The sequence below is a fragment of the Choloepus didactylus genome, chromosome 13, assembly GCF_015220235.1.
Source record: "Choloepus didactylus isolate mChoDid1 chromosome 13, mChoDid1.pri, whole genome shotgun sequence".
Taxonomy (NCBI): Eukaryota; Metazoa; Chordata; class Mammalia; order Pilosa; family Megalonychidae; genus Choloepus; species Choloepus didactylus.
Window position 1 is genome coordinate 90020521 of NC_051319.1, and position 20273 is coordinate 90040793.

The 20273-nt window shown below is 42.5% G+C and overlaps 1 protein-coding gene across 2 annotated transcripts in view; it reads left to right on the plus strand.

Moving 5' to 3' along the window:
* Positions 1-1718: 1718 nt before the first annotated feature.
* Positions 1719-20273, plus strand: part of SH3RF2 (SH3 domain containing ring finger 2) — a 138422-nt gene continuing 119867 nt past the window's right edge. For both annotated transcript variants that reach the window (XM_037801742.1, XM_037801743.1), the window contains exons 1-2: positions 1719-1844; positions 2946-3429. In XM_037801742.1, the coding sequence (XP_037657670.1) occupies positions 3052-3429 (378 nt within the window). In that variant the 5' untranslated portion in view covers positions 1719-1844; positions 2946-3051. The remainder of the gene's footprint in view (positions 1845-2945; positions 3430-20273) is intronic.

Below are 20273 nucleotides of genomic sequence, written 5' to 3' on the forward strand. Positions count from 1 at the left end.
GGGAAAGTTACAGCACCTAAATACCTACCTATAGGGTGGTTGAGAGGATTCAATGAGATAATCTGTTTAAAGTCTCGCCATAGGTCTGCAGCATATAGTAAATGATATTATTAATAAAATTATGTCTGTGCTTGTGGGTAGACTGTATAAGAACAAGAAAGGGAAGGAGGGAGAAAGTTGCTCCGAAGAGAGGGTGAGAGGACTGCAGGGCAGCTCGCAGAGGAGAACAGGGAACGGGGAACAAAAAAGGACAGCAAAAGTTCTCAAACTACAAGAGAATTCCTGATGGGCACTGAATCAAGAGGGGAAATTAACTGAAGGAGACAGAAGGGGGTGTCATTCTGTTGAAGCTCAAAAAATTTTCTATAAAAGGGAGAAGAATAAAAAGCGAGTTGAAAGCAGTCTCTGAAATGGACACAAATCAAAATTAGGCTGTCAGCGCTCAGAAGACAGAGATGACTTCATCTGCTCCATCCTAAAGCTCTGTTGTCCCTTTTTTTGAGCTTCACACTTGTTTGCTTTTTCGAAACTGACATGGAAGAACTTTGAAAACCAAGTGAACCACTGCAACCTGTTTTCAGGCCTCTTGTTCCCTTCTTAAGATTTTCCCATAGAGTTGTACTCATGTGCCTTCTGTATTATAAAGAATTGTAATTTTTATATTAAGAGAAAAGATACATATAAAGAACACCCAATTACAAATCAGAGGAACTAGTTTCTAGTCCCAGTTCTGCCTCTAACAGGGAATCTCTGGATCTCTCTGGGCTGACTACCTTGTCTGCAAAAGGTGATTAGTCAGTATCTTTTGACTTCCTGCTATCCTAGATGAGGTTTAGCATCCTTGACCCACCTATCCTCCCTTTAAAGCTACATCACTATTTAACTTGGTAGTTAAGAGCACAGACCACCAGCCTTTTATTAGCTGTGGCTCCTGACATGAGGTATCTAACTTCAAAATGAGAGTAAAGAAGAAGGTGTATCATAGGACTTTTAAGAGGATTAAATGGGTTAATATAGGTAAAACACTTAGAACAGTTCTGAGTTCAGAAAAAGGCTACCCTGCTGTTGGGTACTATTATTATCATCTACTTATTCTACTTGGATATCTTTGCAACTTTCCATGACATGTATATTGATGAATCAAAGAAGTACAAGTATTTAGGGATATAAAAAGACTACAGTGGGGGGGGGGTGGAACATGGGAGAGTTCAGGCTCGTTGCTTTTCCATAAAAAGCCCTTCTGTACCCTTTATTTTTCAAGGACGTGTATGTACCCCCAGGACATTTTAAAAATTATTATTATTTAAAGAGATTTTAGCACTGAGTATGTTGAAAGAGATTATCATAGCTACCATTAATATTTTTGCCCATTTCAGAAAACTCTTGTAAATGCTTTTAAAAACTACACAATCATGTTGGCATAACTGAACACGTTTCAACTTGGCTAGGAAAGATAATGCGCGAAGGTGAAAATATAAACTTTGGAAATACTTGGCCTTAGGGACTGGCTTACATTTTATCCCCTGATCTTTTCCCAGAAATCCACTGTTACATAAAGGAAGGATCAGTAGCAGAGAGCGAACCCCTCCTGAGGGGGAGTGATGGGGTGGGGTGCGATGGAGGAACGTCCCACTAGCAGGCGGCAGCCCGGCGGTGAAAGCGTTAACAGGGCTGGGTAAGGCGATCCCTACAATTGAGCAAGACTCAGAGTTGTTAAAGTTTTCAAAGCCGCGGCGGCGGCGGCGGCGGCGGCGGCGGCACTTGGGGAAAACGAAGCGAGTTGGAGGGAGCGGCGGCGCGGACGAGCGGGCTGAGCTGAACTCGGCGGAGGTCACAAGCGCAAGGTTAGTGGCACCGCACACGTTCCCAGCCCGCCCGCGTGCTGACTTCTCTGGCGAGGAGTCTGAAGACAGCGAGGCGCCATCTCTCATTTGTAATGTCTGCCCTGCTTACTGGTGGCCTCCCTGGCTGCAGCGTTCACCCCTGCCTTGGCACTTGTGGAGGACTGCTGACCTCTTCCGAGGAGACTTTTTCTTTCCAGACGTCCATAAGGAAACTTTCTGAAACAGAGGTTCTTTACACGTGCTCGCCTTGAGCGCACACACACACCCCACTTGTATCTTCTGTTCCATCTGGTTTTCTGCAGGTTGTGACCACAATCCAGAATTCCTACCTGCTTCAGTTGAAACTGAGAACAATTGTCAAAGTAACTAAACAGGCTGTGTGACTTTACATTGTGGGGAGAATATTGTCTCTAGGGCTGTTTAAGATAATCTTGGTGAGCAGGCAAAGAAAGCAAAGAAAGGGAGAGAGAGGAAGAAAGAAAGAAAAGAAAAAAGAAAAGCTTCCAACTTGAGGCAAAACAATTGTGAAAATGGGTTGCTAGTAGAGATTTTTCTTGTACCTTGTTAGATAAAAAATAATGGGGAAGATGTACTGTGAAGGAAATAATTCTACATCTGATATGATTCAGATAAACTTACCTACATAAACTAAACTTACCTGCATGTAGTGTAGATAACAGATAAACCTGGAGAGAGAAGGAGTAAACTCATCACAGAAATTACATTCTGAAGGGACTTTGATTTGAGAATTGAGACTGAGTGTCTGAGTGCTTTTATCCAGACAGGTTTAAAGGACCCCTTCTAGCTCCGACTGGCAGAGAAGAGTGGGTGTGCCACTTCAGCTCGCCATTTTTGCTCTCTGCCTCTGCCTTCCACACAGAGAGGCTGTGAGTAGTCTCTGCTGAAGCTCACTCCCATTCCTTACAGCAGTCAGGAGTCCTGTACCTGCTAGCACTGAATCACAATGAGTCATTTGAAACTTGAATGCCAGAACAAAGTACTTGCAAACTGCCTTATGAGACACTGCCTCAATGTAGGTGGGATATACATCTCAGAGCAGTCACGGTTTTTTTTTCCTCCCTTCCTTTCTCCTTCCAACAGGCAGGAATCCTGACGCTCTTAAGACGCCAGCTCTGCCCCCTTGGCTCAGCTGCCCCTACAATGTGGATTCTGCCCCTCCAGGTCAGCACTGGAGTTTTAAAATAAAATGGATGATTTGACGTTACTTGATCTTCTGGAGTGCCCTGTCTGTTTTGAAAAGCTCGATGTCACAGCCAAAGTCCTCCCTTGCCAACACACCTTCTGCAAACCATGTCTACAGAGGATTTTCAAGGCCGGCAAGGAGCTGAGGTGCCCAGAATGCAGGACCCTGGTCTTTTGCAGCATCGAGGCGCTGCCGGCCAACCTGCTGCTCGCGCGTCTTCTGGATGGTGTGCGTTCCAGACAGAGCTTGGGGAGAGGGGGCTCCTTCCGCAGGCCTGGCATACTGACCCTGCAGGACGGCAGGAAAAGCAGGACCAACCCCAGAGGACTGCAGTCCAGCACTTTCCGACTCATGCCCAATATCAGGATCCACATGGAGGGGGTAAGAAAGATCTTATTTGCTAGTTTTTTGTCCATGTGGAGGTGGGATTAGTGTCTACTCAGAGTTAGGAAGTATCTTCTTTTAGTTACATTTCAAAGAGGGTTGCGGATGGTTCCCCACTAAGTTTCTGTGATCAGCAATCATTTTACTGAAATACAGGTGAAATCCTAAGCCTGTCTAATCAGTCTTAGAATTCTTCTTAGAACTGAGCATTTATTGAAGCCCCCAAGGTGCTCCGTTTCTCGTACTGGAGACAGCAGGACAAGGAAGGCCTTGATTATGTTTTTGTCTTCCCCTTCTCGTTTTCTGAGGACAAACCCATGCATGGTAAATGCATGGAGGGTGGGAAAAAGAGAGACAAACAAATCCAACTGCTTGTTGCCTTTGAGATCTCTGAGAAGTTTCGAATTTCAGGTTTTATTTGAATTTTACCCAAATCCATCTTCCCACTCCCAGTCATAAAATGCTATTATGACAATGCTCATTCATAATCTATTTGAAGCTATCAAGATACTTGACACCCAAAGATCGTGAGGGAAGGAAGCATGTATGTGGGTGGACTGATTGATAGCAAAGCTGGGCCGTGAAATACAACGGATGTGTACAGGAGCCCCGCAGATGTATCTTATGCGACAAAATGAATAAGCTGCATGTACAACACACATTAGGGGCTACAATAAAAAATGAACGGATGTGGTAGAGCTGTACAGGAGATTGCCCAGTAATGTTTTTGGTGTTTTAATAGTACAAATCCATCTGTCCCACCCTGCAAGCACACCCTGAGGACTTTATCTGAACTGGCTGTGAGTCTTGTTGTGGAATGCTTTGTAAGAGCACATCTCCAGAGAAGGATGTAGTCCTTGTGAGTCCAACAGGATTATTTGCACCATCACCCCTGGAGTCAGTGTGCCAAGTGAACACAGAAAGCTGTGGCGTGGTCACTAGCATGCTTAGAAAATCAAAGCTGCATTCTGTAAAATCTTACTGGTGAGCAAGCTTTAAAGCTTTAATGCTGACAGCAGAGTCCCATGACTCCTGCTATAACAAGTAGCAGTGTGTGTGTGAAAAGGGGCTGGTCTTTCATGGATGCCTTCCCCACAGGCCTGTGATGGGCATTCAGAACAAGCTCATTTTCCTTCCTCCCTTGGTTCACGACATCAGTGAGCTACCGGATGGTATGGAGGGTTTACACATTCAACATGAGTATGGGAAAGAGCAGAATCTTGGTGTGATTCTCTTCACTGCAGACTTTTTATTGCTGTTGTACTTGTGTGGGTGAACACATTCCAAAAAGGGTCTTGGTGCTCTTCAAATCTCTTTAAATCTCTCCATTAGCCCTGGTTTAGTCATCAGAGCCCACAGACCTGGAAAAGACTGGGTGACTGGTCGGGGGTTGGGGGTGGGGCAGGGAGCAAAGTTTTCTCAAACATGCCTTGTTTATAGAGAAATTGGCTCTATCTCGGGTCAACAAATCCCACCCTTGAATTCCTAAGACCCAGCAACCTCTCCCCTCCCCCACTCTGCAGAAGTCTGACTTGCTATCTTGGTGATAGAGTATCATTACTCACTAAGGAAATGTTGCCAGATTGGGAGGAGGCAAGTCCCTTATCTGCCTTCCAATATTTTTGTTCATGTTCTCATCTTTTTCAATGTGGCTATATTGCTAAGAAAAGGTATAGTAGATCCAAAGCTACCAAGTTTTTGAACCACAGAGGATTCCCAGGGCCCCTCTGGCCCAGGGGTTGAAGGGATGAGAACTGGACATACATAAGAGACAGCCATTAAGATACTGCATGTTCCTGGACCTCTGCACATCCTCCAGGCTGAACCCGGACCAAGTCCTATCATTAGGCTGAAACACGGAATCATGCTGTCCTGCTTTCAGGCAGGACCTGGGTTAGTTGGTAACTACGCTGTGCCAAAGACCAGAGCTGATCATTGGGCAATCCACCCACTGGCAGCCTCGTTTCCTTCTTTTCTGAGCCATCCTTCTTGCAGTGGCTCATCTCTTCCCTCTCCTGCATTTTAGTTTTGCCCCTCTAAATGGAAATCTGAACAAATCTATTCCTGCCTGTGAATATGACTGTCATACCGCAACCTGTCTCTACTCCCTAAGACATAACTATCCTGTATGCATGAAAGCAATCATGTATCACTTAGTTACATGACTTGAGGATTATCCAGGATGTCACTGAGAGTCAGACGAATGGGCTTGCATCTGTAAGTCAAATCTTCGCTGAGTTGCTTACCCTCCCTGCCTCAGTTTATCCAGTCTAGTCAACAGAGCTAACAATACATGCTACCCTCCTTCCTTCGGGATATTGTGAAAATTATCTTTGCAATATACTTGTACCTCCTTAGAAAACATATACTTTGTAAATGCAAAGCATCATCATTATTGCTTTAAACTTACTGTATGACTTTGGTCGAGCCACTTAAGTTTGCTAGGTCTCAATTTAAAATTCTGTAAAATGGGAGAATGAAGTTCAAAAACAGAGCCATTGTGAGGTTTAGCTAATTAGTGTGTGCGATGCACTTTGAGGTTCTTAGATGAAAGGCATTGGGAAGATCATTATCGAGGTAAACATTATTATTGACCTTTTATTGTGCCCTGCCACACATGAGGCATCCTATGAAATAAAGAAAGAGTTACAGCCCTTGCAGGAGGATGTAATAGGTATTATTATTGAACTTCATTCTATGTTGAGTCCAGGCCAAGATAATACTAAGTATAAAATACTCTCCTAAGAGGGAATAAATAACCTGTTGTCGCAGGGTACCATTTTGTAAAACACCTCTTCCAGAGAATTTGATGATAAGCTGGCACTCTGAAAGAGTTCATTTAACTTCTGCCCGTGAGCTTTTCAAGCTCAGAGTCTGTTCTGCTCACCTAGGCTCCTCTAAAAAACAAGCTCATCGAGATCTTTTTGTTGGCTCAAAGAAGTCAATGCTTCTTGTGCCAGCCAGTATGTAAGGATGGAACCAACAGTCACACTTCATGGTGCCAGCCCAAGAGAGAGAGTAAAAATAGCCCATTATGCCTACATGTCTAAAACCCTCCCAAGCTGATTGTGTAAAAAGAAAACCTGAGAAACAGCTGTAGGTTTCTATAGCATGCAATTATTTCAGACCCGCAGGTACAATCAACAGACTCCTGGAAGGGCCTCCAGCCACAGCAGCCTGAATCTCAGTGATTTTTATTCCTTCCCATGAGGCAGTAAAGCCAAAGGGACTTTGCAAGCCTTCAAGAGGATTATGGGTTCCTGAAGAGCTGATCTCTCTTCCTCCTCAATCTATTACACTTTAATAATATTTCTGAATTAGGTCAGACAGTGAAGCAGAGAAGTTAAGAATTTGCAGGCTTAGGTTTGGAAAATATCAGACTTCAAATCCTGGTTCCACTCCTCAATTTCTGTATATTTGGGGTGATAAACTTAAACCTCAGAGTCTCTCTCCATAGGTAATTTAGAGATTAACAGTGCTACTTACCTTAGATGGCTGTAGTGAGAAATGAATGAAATGATACAAGTCAGTTAGCTCTTAACAGAGTGACTGGCTCATTATAAATGCTCAATAATTGTTAGCTGTTATTATTATTGAATTAACACTTTCCAATCAAAATTGCACCCCTTCTCTCATGCCCTTGTTAATCAAATGTCATCCAGAGATGGCCCTTGCACCCTGATTCCTGGTTTGTTTTGTTTACCCCAACTGATTCATGGCCATGATTCAGATATGTGCTGGCTTTGCAGCTGATTTCCAGGACCTTTAATGAGTTAAGAATTGATTCTAGGAGAAAACTCCATAGGTTAACTTCATTTCCCCAAATTGCAACCTCAGAGGAAAACAGTGTGTGGTAGGATGCCAGTCACTTTCTTCAGCATCATGGAGGTTCCTCATTAACTTTTCCATCTTTCCTTTTCCCTGACCTCTCACTCTGTCTCCAGTGCAATGTTGCTGCTCTGGGTATTGCCAGGGCTGGGCTCACTCCCTTCTGTTTCAAGCATCATGCCAGCCATACATATTCCTGTTTTACTTGCCCCATCTCAGCAAGAACACACCTGTCACCTCCAGCACACAGACCGACTGGCTTTGTCCCAGAAACTTTTTCACCTGGTGTTGCAAGCAAATGAGGGGGGTGGGGGGGTGGGGAATGAGGTCAGAAAGCCATCAGGGAATTGAGGCCAGGTAGAAACCAGGAGGTGATCCATCCTCACTCCTGCAACAGAGCTGTGACACAGAGAGTGATTTCTGCAAAATCATCTAAAGCCCCTGAAAACAGAAGGCAGGTGCCACCTGGGACAGCAAGAACATGTGTGGCAGGTGGAGGGACACATAAAGGTAGGGGCCTGAGGTTGAGAAATCAGGAGACCCAGATGGTTTGTCAGTTTCACACACATTTGCAAATGTTTTAAAAATGACAGGGCCCCAAATTGGCACTGCTGGGCAACCTTTCTCACACACCTGCCTCCTAGTTATGACCCCCCCCCCCTTTTATTGCTTGTTGTATTGATTAAGGATTTGTATTCAGATGGAGCTGGGTGTGTGCTGCAATTCCATTACATTAGCTGTGAGGCCTTGGGCAAGTTGCTTAACCTCTCTGACCCTTTCTTTATTTTCCTTCCTTAGACATAAGCAGTGGAAGGTGAGATTGTTTACTCTGCAGTGTAGGTTCCCATAGTACCTACAGCTGGATGCTGGTAGAAACTAAATACTGCAGAGGGTGGTGATAACGAGTTTGAAAGCATTTTCCAAAAATATCTTCTAATACTAAGAACTTGCCTATAACTCTTCTTGGAATGAGTTAACAGTCTCCAACTATAATAGGGGTTCCCATTTGGGGCTTAGTGACCTCTGCATTAGGACTGAGCATGTTAAGTCTGAGGCAATATTTCCCAAACTTTGTTCAATGGACCATTAATATCACTCAAGGTGTAAATAAACGAGGGAGAGGCGGGGCCACTGTCAAATTTGTGAAATGCTTCTTACTGCCCACTTAGAGATTCATGATTCAATACAGACTTAAAGGTTCTAAAAAGTCCTGCAGTAAAGAAAAGAAAATGTTAAACTTTGTTTTCATCTCAGGTTTGTTTGACCCTAGAGCTTTGTGAAACATCCATTAATAGCTTACCAAATACACCTCGTGAAAGGCTGTCTAATGTCGAATCATGAATATAAGAAACGAGAAAGAAAGAGAGAAAAGAAGTTGAATAGATCTCTTTCGGAGCTGGTCCCCATTATGCCCAAAACTACGTAATAGCACTTGGAATTGGATGGATGAATATGCTCTTTACGAGTGAAGGGCTGAACAAGCACTTTCTCTCCCTCCATAATCTCTTTATAGTATGAAGGAACACGTGGGCAGGTAACATTTCCTAAGAAGAAAAGAAAACAACACAAAAATATGCACTGGCTAATCCCTTAAGTGACAGTCTCCAGTGCTCATGGTGGATAATTGAGGTTGAGTAAGGAAAAACCTCATGCCCAACCTATCTGCTTGTAACTGCCTCCACATTCAGGATACAGAACAGTTCCATAACATGAAAACCTCTCTCAGCTGCCCCTTTATAGGGGCAACCACTGATCTGTTTTCCATCACTATAGTTTGTCTTTTGAGAACCCCTTTCCTTTTGCTATCCCTTTTGCTTAGTTTTTAAATGAGATCTCTGCATGTTTGTGTGTGTGTGTTCAGAGAACTTCAAATCTAAAGCCAGAAGACTTTCTCCTCTATTATTATTGTCATTTTGTTATTTATTGTTGCTAACATTTATTAGCATCTATTATGTTCCAGTTACTGTTTTAAGTTCTTAACATACCTTATCTCAATTTAGCTATCACAAAAGACTTGATATATATATATACACACATATGCATATAGATAGGTAATATTTTCACATATGTACATATACATATATACATACATATATGTACATATATACACACATATGTATATATGTGTACACACACACATCATCTCCACTATACAAATAAGAAAACTGAGGGTCAGAGAGATTCCCTTTGTCTTTATGTATATATCTCCCTGATTTTAAAATATTATCCATTATAAGATGTATTGTCTATTTAGTTATAGCTGTTGGTAGAAAAAAGAAACATTACAATGTTAGATGTTCACTGTAAGGTATATTCAATTTATGAAATGTTAATATGTGAAAAAAGAAATGTCTTATTAAAGAGTACCTATTGTCAGATTCCATTTATGTGAAATTCTAGAAAAGGCAAAAATAAACTTCAATGACTTTTTGGGTAGTGGAAATCTATATCTTGATTGTGATGGTGGTTAAATGAATGTATACAGCTTTGACAGAATTCTTAAAACTGTACTCTTAAAATGGGTGCATTTTTGTATGTAAATTATAACCCAACAAAGTTGATTAAAATAAAGAAGCCTTGGACTCAAGTAATGATGGTATGTAAAAATTTCAGGTGGTGAGGTAGTTAGGGTTGAAGGAAAGGAAGCTTGGCCAATAAAAAGAAAATTCCTAGAAGAAATAGGTGTTTTAAGGGCAGTAAAGATGTAGTCAGAGGATGAAAAGGCAGGGTCATTCACACATGTGGGTGGTAGGAATGGCTGACAGCACAAGGAATATCTTGAATTAGAATGGAAGTTGGAGGAGAGAGAGAAGGAAAGAGATGCAGAAGAGACAGGGGTCACTGGATACCTGACTTAAGAAACCACTATTAGGAAGGCACGTGCCAACTGCTCTCCATAACAAGTCTCTCAGGCAGCCAAACTGGTTACATGTTATGAAGTATCTTATGCTGGATCTACAGCAACCTGCTGGGTTCAATGCAGCCGACGCGGTATCTTTGCTCCAAGTGGGTGGCTGAGCTTACTAGGCATTTGAGGACAAGCTCTCTGCTTCACTGGCAGACAGAGCCATTCTTTGCGTTGAAATGGTCAGACTACCCGATAACACCAGGATGTATGAATGTCAGCCAGAGCATCCAAAGTAGGTGGTGGAACACAGGCAAGGAAAGACAAATCCATTCTCCTGCAACGTGTGTCCGTGTCAGCCCCTATGGTCGCACTGCTCCAGATCCCCAGCTCCGAGGCAAGGCCATTCAATAAATTGTGCCTAAGTGCCTGCTCTGTGCCGGGCTGTCTCCTGAAAGGGTTAATCATAGCTGAGTTCATCTCAGCTCCCTGTCACTTCTCCAATTTTTTTTTTTCCAAACATAAAGAGAACAGGCAACTTTTCTGTCTCACCCAATGCTGTGCTCTGAGCACCCAGCCCACAGCCTGGCCCAAGTTAGGTAGCCCAAAATATTTTTTGAATGGATGAGTAAATAGATGAGCACCTCAGTGTCTGTGGGCAGACTTCATGGACGCGTGAAATAACTCCTCGTGAATCAAGCCATCACAGAGCTATGTGGGGAATGAACCACACACTGTGGAGCATAAAGTCATGCGGTGCCTCTGAAATATTCTTCATGCAAATCACCTCATTAAATACCTTTTTGGGTGACAAACATTACTTTCCAGAAAATGCCGTGGGCCAGGTTCCAAACCATTTAGCTCATAAACTGTTAACTCTAACAAGATAGGAAACGCCACCCCATATATGGCTAAACTGCTGAAGCAGACACCACAGGTTTTATGTGCTCCTTTGATCTCGTTGGGAGAAACACTTTATTTAGGGTTAATTGACAGGGATACCAGTAAAGAAAGGAAGAGGCTCCAAAAGCATTTGCCACTGGGTTAAGAGCTAAAATGAACTTCCCTCCAATATGAAACAAGGGCAGCACTGCTGATAGGAGCGTGGCCCTGTATCTCTCAGGCTGCCAAACCTCCATCGCTCATGGATTTTTTTTTTTTTTAATAAATTTCTTTCTGAATAAGAGGAATAGATGTTTTGGTATCATTTTAAAAATATATATTCCAATAAGATAAGTAAACAAGATGACATAGTGATCCAAAACAAAGGCCCTGCACTCACACATACCAGCTGTGTGCTTCTGGGCATGTTGCTTAGCCTCTCTGAGTGTCAGAATCCATTGCTATAAAATGGAGACGGTAAGGCCTGCCTCATAGGGTTTTGGGAGGCTTTAATGAGGTGATTGGCGCAGGGTCTGGCATGGAGTAAGTGTCAGTAAGTGTTAACTATCTGTTTGTGCTCATCCAGGTAGGTTTATCTTTTAAAGTGTTACCACACTTGTAGACATGGGTGGTTGTAGACATGGGAAAAATAATACCCGCATCAGGGATCGTTTTGATGATAAAACAAGGTAATTCTTATAAAGCCCTTAACATGCAGCTTGGCACCTAGTAAGCTCAGTGACTGTACATCTTGGGCATTGTTATTATTATTCCCATGTCTCATTCATTCAACTGACATATACGGGTGCCTTGATGGGTAAGCCCCTCTGCTGGGCTCCAAGGGAGAAATAAGACATGAGCCTTGCCCTCAAAGCCCTCATGGTCTTTTGGGAGAGACGGCCATCTAAACTGCTCATTGTGATGCAGTTAATAAATATTAAAATAAAGGTGTTTAACAAAGTGCTATGAGAGGCACATCCCCACAGGACATACAGCGCTGACCCTGCTGCTCCAGAGCTCTCGCCTGCCCGCTGGGGAGCTGTCAGCCGCAGCCCAGCCCTATCACAAGAAGGCAGTTGATCATTTTGAAAATCCTAGAAATGTGGGGTCCCTTGACAAGACATCTAAAAATGTTGGAACTGGGTTGGTGAGGGCTCCAGCTTGTGGTGATATCATGAAAATTACAGATTCAAATGGAAGAAAAGGGGAAGACTATAGGTGCTAGATTTAAAATACCTGTCTGCAGTTCTGCAATTGCATCCAGCTCATTCACCATCAAATGGATGAACAGAAGACAACTGAAGAAGCCTTGACCATCAAAAACACAGATATGGCTTTCTCCTGCGAAACCGTACTGCTCCATGCTGGCTGAAGATACAATCAAGGCCACCCTGGCTGATCACGCACTGAAACAAGAACCCAAGAAAGGAGAGATAGAGAAATGAGCCCTTGGTGAAGCCTCCAACAGGTCACATTATCAGTTTCCCCACTCATTCTGCAGTCACCTAGATGTTCAAAAGTCCCTTGCACTGTAATAAAAGAACTATGAGATGCGAGCAATATTTGCTGTTCAAGTTGTGGCTCTATTGCAAACAAAATACACAGTTCAGTTGCTCTAAAACTCTTGACTTCTCTCAGCCCACTTTTGTCAACTTAACCCCAGTTAATGTGTACTTTAAATTTTGTAATTGGCTTCAAAACTGAAGTCAGTAGTGAAGTCTCAAGTGTTTGGTGGCCTATGCAGTGAATAAATATCTAGTTTTACCTGAATCTGTTTTGGGGAAGATTACCAATAGAATGCCTTGGTATGATTATTTGATAGAACCAGTTACTATATATGAAACAGATCTGTATATGTATTATATATATATATATATATATTATAATAAATAAAAGAATGTAAGACCAAATAAAGTGCTATGATAGCACAAATGAGGGACTGATCAACTCAAACTACATTTATGGAGGACTTACCATGTGACAGGCACTGAGCTAAGCACTTTTACCTACAGAATCTTACTTAACTCTTTCCATATCCCACTGGGATGGGTGCTACTGTTATCTCTACATGTAGGAAGTTTGTGCTCAATAAATGTTAATATTAGTAAAGCAAAATGGGAGAAAATAGTTACAGGTAAAAATTTAGCACCCTCGTGTTTGTGAGGAAGGTTCAGGACACTTACAGAGGTTGCTTTTTTTTTAATGCACATGGTCTGACTCCTAATTATCAAAGCATTCGCAGAAGCCCATGACATTGAGGACTGCAAACCTCAGACTACGCAGGGAGGCACATTCATTGGATGGCAAGCCCTAACATCATGCCCCAGATGTTGCTGGCTTTGAAAAGACACCTTTGAGCTGCCATTTTTATGCCCAGCTTAAAGGGCCAAGGGAAAAGGCCAGAGAACTTGGACCATTAGCTGTTACCCTTCCTGAGAAGTCAGTAAGAAAGCTTTAACTTGGACGCAGGCAAAATAAGCAAATCTCTAAGTGCCTGGAGCAGTTTACCAAGCCCGGGGATCAGCCAAACTGCTAGTGTTGTTAGAGAAGGCAAGAATAAAACCCTCTACTTGATGTGGCTGACTGAACCCTTCAGATCTCAGCTTAACCTTCATTCTTCCTGGAAGTCTGCTCTCTGTCTCAAACCCCAAGTCTGCCTTAGGTTCCTCCACAGATTCCCACGGTCTCCGGTGCACCCCTGGGGTCTCCCCAGGCAGGACTTACCAGGCTGTTCATTATTGTCTGCTCACTTCTCTTCCCTATTGGAAAGCCCCATGAGAATAAGAGTGCTCCCTTCTCCAGGCCTTGGGATAGCACCTGGGGTGCAGTAGCTTTATATTGGAGAAGTAAGTCTCAGCCACAGTTTTATGGTTGTGAAAAATCCTCGTGTTTCAAAAACTCCGGAAAACAAAACCAAGAGGATAGAAGGAAACGTCTTTAATTGCAAATTCATTTCCAATACAGAGGGAAGTATAAGAAGGAAATGGGAATTATTCTTTCTGTCAAAATGTAGGTTCCTGGATATTGGATACTTTTTATAATCTTATAAAAGGAAGAGAACACTGTCATCTCCTTCCCTTCTCTCTCCCTCTTTCCCCTGCATTCAAGGACAGAACCATTCTATTTGTATTTCCCCCATCAATGGGAATTCACCACTCTTAGGAGAAATCTGAAATCTAGAGGGGATCACCTCTCCTGCTTCTCCTGAGAGCTGGAAGAGTTCTCTTCTACCCCCACCATTTCTCTCTCATTCCCATTTATTAAGCAAAAGTCCCAAATGAAATTTATTGTATCCTTCCCTTTCTCATATCCAGGCTGCTTGTTAATATCACAGACGAATACCCTTCCTGAGCATAACTCCGCAAAGTTCTATTCTTGTTCTGTGCCCAGTGATTCTGTCTCATTGCCTTGGCAACCAATTAAAATACTTTTATGTGTATGGCAATAGCATCCTTAATTCTGCAAAACCAGGGCAACCTGTTCAGAAGGCTGTGGCATGCCTGCCAGTTGGTGTTCTCCTTGCTTTCTGGCTCCATTCTGGTTTGACTTCTTTTTTCACCTCCCAATTACCTCTGAATCCCCTGCAAGCACCTACATGCCGTTCCTAACACACCCTGCCTTAAATCAAGAAACACCCTTGTCAACAAGACAGGGGCTGGAAGGGGTCCTGGGAACAAAATGGATGGTATGTCTCCTTTCCTCTAGCCTCAGGGGAAGATACCAGGAGTTCCTCATGAATCTAACTGCAATTTCTCCCAACATGAGGAACATTATGCATTCAGAAATTAAATATTTATTGAATGTTACAATTCAGGCACTGTGCTGTGTATGGAACAGGTCAACTTGGTCAAGTAGAGTTCTGTTTTGAGTTCCTGAGCAGGGAGGGAGGAACCAGGAAAAAAGAAGCCAGAGAGGAGTTGGACATGGTTATTAATCACCACCTTAATAACTACTACCATCACATAGCACACATCATGTGACAGGCACTGTGCGAAATAACCATGTTTTCCTTTAATCCTCCCATTGACCCTTAAAGTCAGTGGGATTTTCCTGTTTACAGATAAGAAACTGCTAGATGGTAGCAGAGCCAGGATTTGAACCAGGTCTGCCTGACCCCAAGGACTGGGATCTTATGCAGATCTGTCAAGACCAGGATGACATTCCCTTGGAACCCCATGGAGACCTACACTATCTGCCATTGCTGGTCTGTTCCTGTTGGCACCAACACCACTATTCTTTGCTCTTGATAAGCTTCTGGGGTATGATTTAATCTGTAGCAAGTCTAATTCCATGCTCATAATATTATGTGTCTTAACTTGGTCAGAAATTTAAGGGTTTGAGTCATAAACTTGAGTCTAGCTGAATAAAGTGGGAGAGACAGACGAGGGAGGGAGTGTATAAAAAGGTGAGGGGAGGGGAGAAAAGCAGGAGAAGTGCAGGTGAGAGCTAGACAGGGGAAAAGAAAACCAGAGAGGAAGAAGGAGGAAAAGGAGGGAAGCTGATGATGGGATCAAATGTGCAAGGGAGGGATATTTTGGGCAGATATGTTATTAGAACATATGACAAGGTCTGATCCAGAACTGGGCTGCTTTTCCTGAAATGTAAACAGTTACAGTCAGAACAAAATATTTATGTTCCACTCCTTACAGAAACCTGTCATCCAGGTAAGCAAAATGGTCTAGTATAAGTGCGGGGAAAATAGAAATTCAGTAAATTCAACTTCTAATCCTGTCTTTGCTGAAAACCAACCCTGTGACATAATGCATCCGAGTCTTAATAAATGTTAGCAATTACTATGGTTATAAGAAAAGTATCAGACCCTCTGTGTTTCAAGATTCCAGCATCCCAAATTTAAAGCTTCCCCTCTTCATATTTTACAGAGCATGTAAAAAAAAAGTATTTGCATGTATTTTTTTAAGAAAAAAATATAATGTAAAGGTTTTCAGCAAAATAACTACCATTTTTGAGCCCTTATGGTCTTCAAGGGCCTGTGCTAAATAATCTACCTGCAGTTTACTTAATCCTCAGAGCAACACATTTTTACAAATAAGGACACAGATGCTCAGGAGTGCTGCAGAGCTTGCTCAAAGTCACCCATGTAGAATGACACAAGTGTTCCTTCATTCTTGGTCATCACATTATGCTGGTTTACCTTTCAGCATAGTAGCTCTGCCTCTCCTTAGGCAGAGAGCATGCACAGCACATATCTTTTTTACTTATTAGCACGGCATTTGTAAATTTCTCACATCATGTTACCTGCATAGATCTTGTCACCAGAACCACATAGTACCAACCACATGTGCAGGGTCTGAGTGAGTCTTCTAATTCTTTTGTATTCTAGAATCTCATGCCTGAATAGGATCTTGAAGGTCCTCCAAGGCAGCCAACCACCTCTTCTATGTCTCAGTCCTCTCTTTGACTTCCCCACAGAGAAGCCAGTGAATCTGTGCATTCAAATCTCCAACATGGGGGAGTTTTCTGTGCCTGAAAGCACTCTATTGCCTCCATTTATGGAGAACAATATTAGAAAAGTCCTTCTGAAATTGAGCCACACAAAGCACGTCTGCCCCCTCTTCATGGGAGCCTGGAGCTCTTTGAAGGCAACTCAGGTGGGTTGCATCTTATATTTATATCTTGTTTTCAATCCTATTTTTTAATCGTATCTTGAATCATTTTTTCTCCAGGCTGAACTACTTTAGTTAGTTCACCCAGTGAGTTGGTTTTCAGTATTCCCAACTCAAGGGGCAAGGTAGAATAGTAGTTGGGAGCAGAGGCTCTGGAGTCTTAATAGCTGGTTTGAAATCCCAGTTGTACTTCATATTAGTTGTAAATCTGGGGTAAGTCATTTAATCTCCCTAAGCCTCGATCTCTTCATCTGAGAATGGGAGTAACATATCAACTGCCCCATAAGTGCAAATGTAGATTAAATGAGATAATACATGTGACAAACTCAAGGTCTGGCCCATAAATGCATTTAGAGCATGTTAATGATTTTTATTATTAATTATTTGGTATTGTTGTTGCTACTCTCTTCTGCACAGGTATCTTTCTTCTTTTCAGTGTGTATCATCACTGAGGGCAGTTGGTCACAGTCCAGTAGCTTTCTGTTTAAGCCACCCACAAATAAGCATAATGGGTTTTTGTCCCATAAAATGTCTCTGAAGTATCCCCACATTGGGATTTCAGGTGGCTCTGGGAAGAACTGCCAAAGTCCTGGATAATTTCTCTTGGGATGTTTTTCCTATAAAGAGCCTCTAGCCATAACAAACCTTGCTAAAACAACACCCTAATAGGAATGCTACTCTTGAAAGCATTATAGGAAAAAAAAAAATCTTTTTTCTCTAAGTTTTGAAGAGCACATTCCACATTCTATGGGTATGTGGTAGGCCACTGGTATTAACTAAATTCAGTGGGAGGGGGGAATCCTCTACTGAAATGACAATAACCACTAGTATTCACTCATTATACAAATATATACTGAGTACTCACTATTTACCAGACATTAAACTAGGCACTAGGATATAACCATGAACAAGGTAGACATAAAATTTGTACTCTTCTGGGGTAGATAAGAAGAAAAAAAATCCACTGTCTTAGTTGAGTTCCTCCCAGAAGCAGATGCTGAGATGAGGACTGAGTGTTCTTAGATTTGGGGGGATAAGTAAAGACATTGACAGGGAAGTGGGGACATCATACAGGGCAGGGAGGATGACCAATGGGGATGTATCATCAAGCTGGCTACCACAGTGGGCGACTGACGCTTAATCCTCCAGAAAAGCTCTGGGAAACAGTGTGAAGCACAGACCTCAGTATTATCCAGCCAAGAGGTGGGGCATCTGGGGTATTTATATGCCTGTATCTGTCATTCATCCATTAAGGGTAAAGGAGGTTCTAGAAGCTCAGGGGAAGGCTTCCAACAAAACTGCAGGTGCTGGCCATTGGAAGACCTGTACTGCACACAATGGTAAAGGGATCTGAGAGAGACGGGCATAGCACCAGCAGCATCTCACACACTCACACACACACACACACACACACACACACACACACACAGGCACACACACAATAACCACATTAAACACAAACTGTGATAAGTGCCTGCTGTATAAACTAACTACATACAAGGATATGAGATAAAGGATAAAAGGGAGAATCTTTGAATGGGGTCGTCAAAGACGTCGTCTCTAAGGGGAGGCATTTATGTTGAGACCTGAAGGATGAGAGGAAGGCAACCCTGTGAAGAGCAGAAGGACGTGGGCTCCAGCTAGCAAGAACACACTGAACCTGTTCCTGGAGAGAGGAGAGAACTTGGCGAGTTTGGGAAACTGAAGACCTATATGGCTGAGGGGTGATAAGCAATGAGGTGAGTGGCCTGAGAAAAGGTGTCAGAGAAAGGTCCAGAGGGAACAGAGCCTTGGTGGAAGGAAGGGGAATTGGATGCTAGATGCCATGTGAAAAGTTAAAGTTGGGAAATCACCTGACCTGATTTATGGCTTAAAATGATCACTTGGGCTCCTGTGTGGAAAATGGATTTCTGGGGAACAAGAATGGAAGTAGAAGAGCAATTAATAGGTGCTGCAGTTGTCTAGGCAGGAGATGATGGTGGCCTGGACTAAGATAGTGGTGTTGATGGAGAGAAATGGATGGATTTGAGAGTAAATTTGGAAGTAGAAACAGCAGAACTTGACACAAACTGGACATGATAACCCTTTACATATAGCTAATCTTATTAAAAACTCTTTATGCTCACTATGCTAAGCACTTTCATTTAACCCTTACAATCACTATGGGAAGCAGGTACTGTTATCTTCACACCCATTTTGCAAGTAAGGCTAAGACTCAAAAAGATTAACTTGCTCAAGGTCACACAGAGAATAAGAGACAAAGTTGGGATTTGGCCAAAGCTGATGCTCTTAAGAGGACATATTGTTGCACTAAAACTGCCTAATGTCATCATATTTCTAGGTGCACCTCACCATTTACTTCAGTGGCATCCACCTGCAGGAATCAGTCAGTAAGAGGGCAAATCACTGGCATTAAAACCAGAAGACCAGAGTTTGAACCCCAGCTCTCTCACTTGCTGGCTGTTACAAGAACTCTTTGAGCCTGAAGTTCCTCCTCAGTAAAGTCATGGTCCTAACACCTATCTCAAATGGTTGTTATTAAGATTAAATGGAGCCCTGTAAGACCGAATCACTAGGTTGTCCCAGGGTCAGCTCAGACACATCCTCTGGTGCCTTCAGCTAGGAGAAGAATTGGGACCAAGTCAGGCTCACTTCCTTGGGAGTTGGTTCAGGAGACTTGAGGACTCAGGGACAAGTTTCCCTAAACAGGAAATTCATCAAAGCAAATTCTTCTCATGACTCCGCCTGAGGCCTGATCTGGACATACTGCATCAAAGGCACTCCTTAAACCAAGTTCATCGCAAGGCTTTCTTGTAAAAACTACCTTATAAGGAATAAAAAAAAATACACATGCTGAGAGCTGAAAAGGGCTTTAAAAATCATCTGGTCCAACATCTTAGTATACAGATGTGGAGTCTAAGGCTTAGTTTGCTGGGCTTGGGTCAGAGGCCCCCAAACCAGATTCAGCGTAAAGCATTCCATTAGCAACGTGAACACATTCAGACCATGTGTGGTGTTTACAGCCCAGACTGCTCAGGCCACTTTAGGACCTCTGGCACTCAACTGCAATTTTGTCTGAAAAACAAATAAATATTCACATGGTCTCACGGTTTATGCCAATTTTCAGCATCAAAAAGCAGTTACCAAAGACTCAGGAGAAAGGACAAGGGACAAGATATACAGTGACATGAAATGAAAACATCTTTAAAACATAAAGCCAACAGTATAAAAAAAGTAAGCCCGGAATTAGCAACAGGGGTCTCCAACTTCATGGATATTGTTATCTAAAAGCACTTCTTATGCAGTTGTTTGCCTAGTCCCATCAATTATTTTGGTTTTGTTTCTTAACATTTAAAATTATTTCCAAAGGACAGAAAAATGGTTATGAGTCAAATGATGAACATTTTTGAGGCTCCTGAGAGGCAATATTGATTTGTTTTCATCTGTGTTTGCCAGAACTCTTTTAGTTGCTGGAGACAGAAACCCATCTCAAAGCAGCTCAAACAAAAGTGGGAATTTGTTGGCTCATAGAACTGGGAAGGTCAGAGTTAAAGCTGGCCATTAGAACTCTAAGGACCCAGACAAGTCTTCTCATAACTCTCTCCTCTGTCTTGATTCCACTTCTTTCAATATATTGGCCTTTTTCTCTCCAATTCCAAATG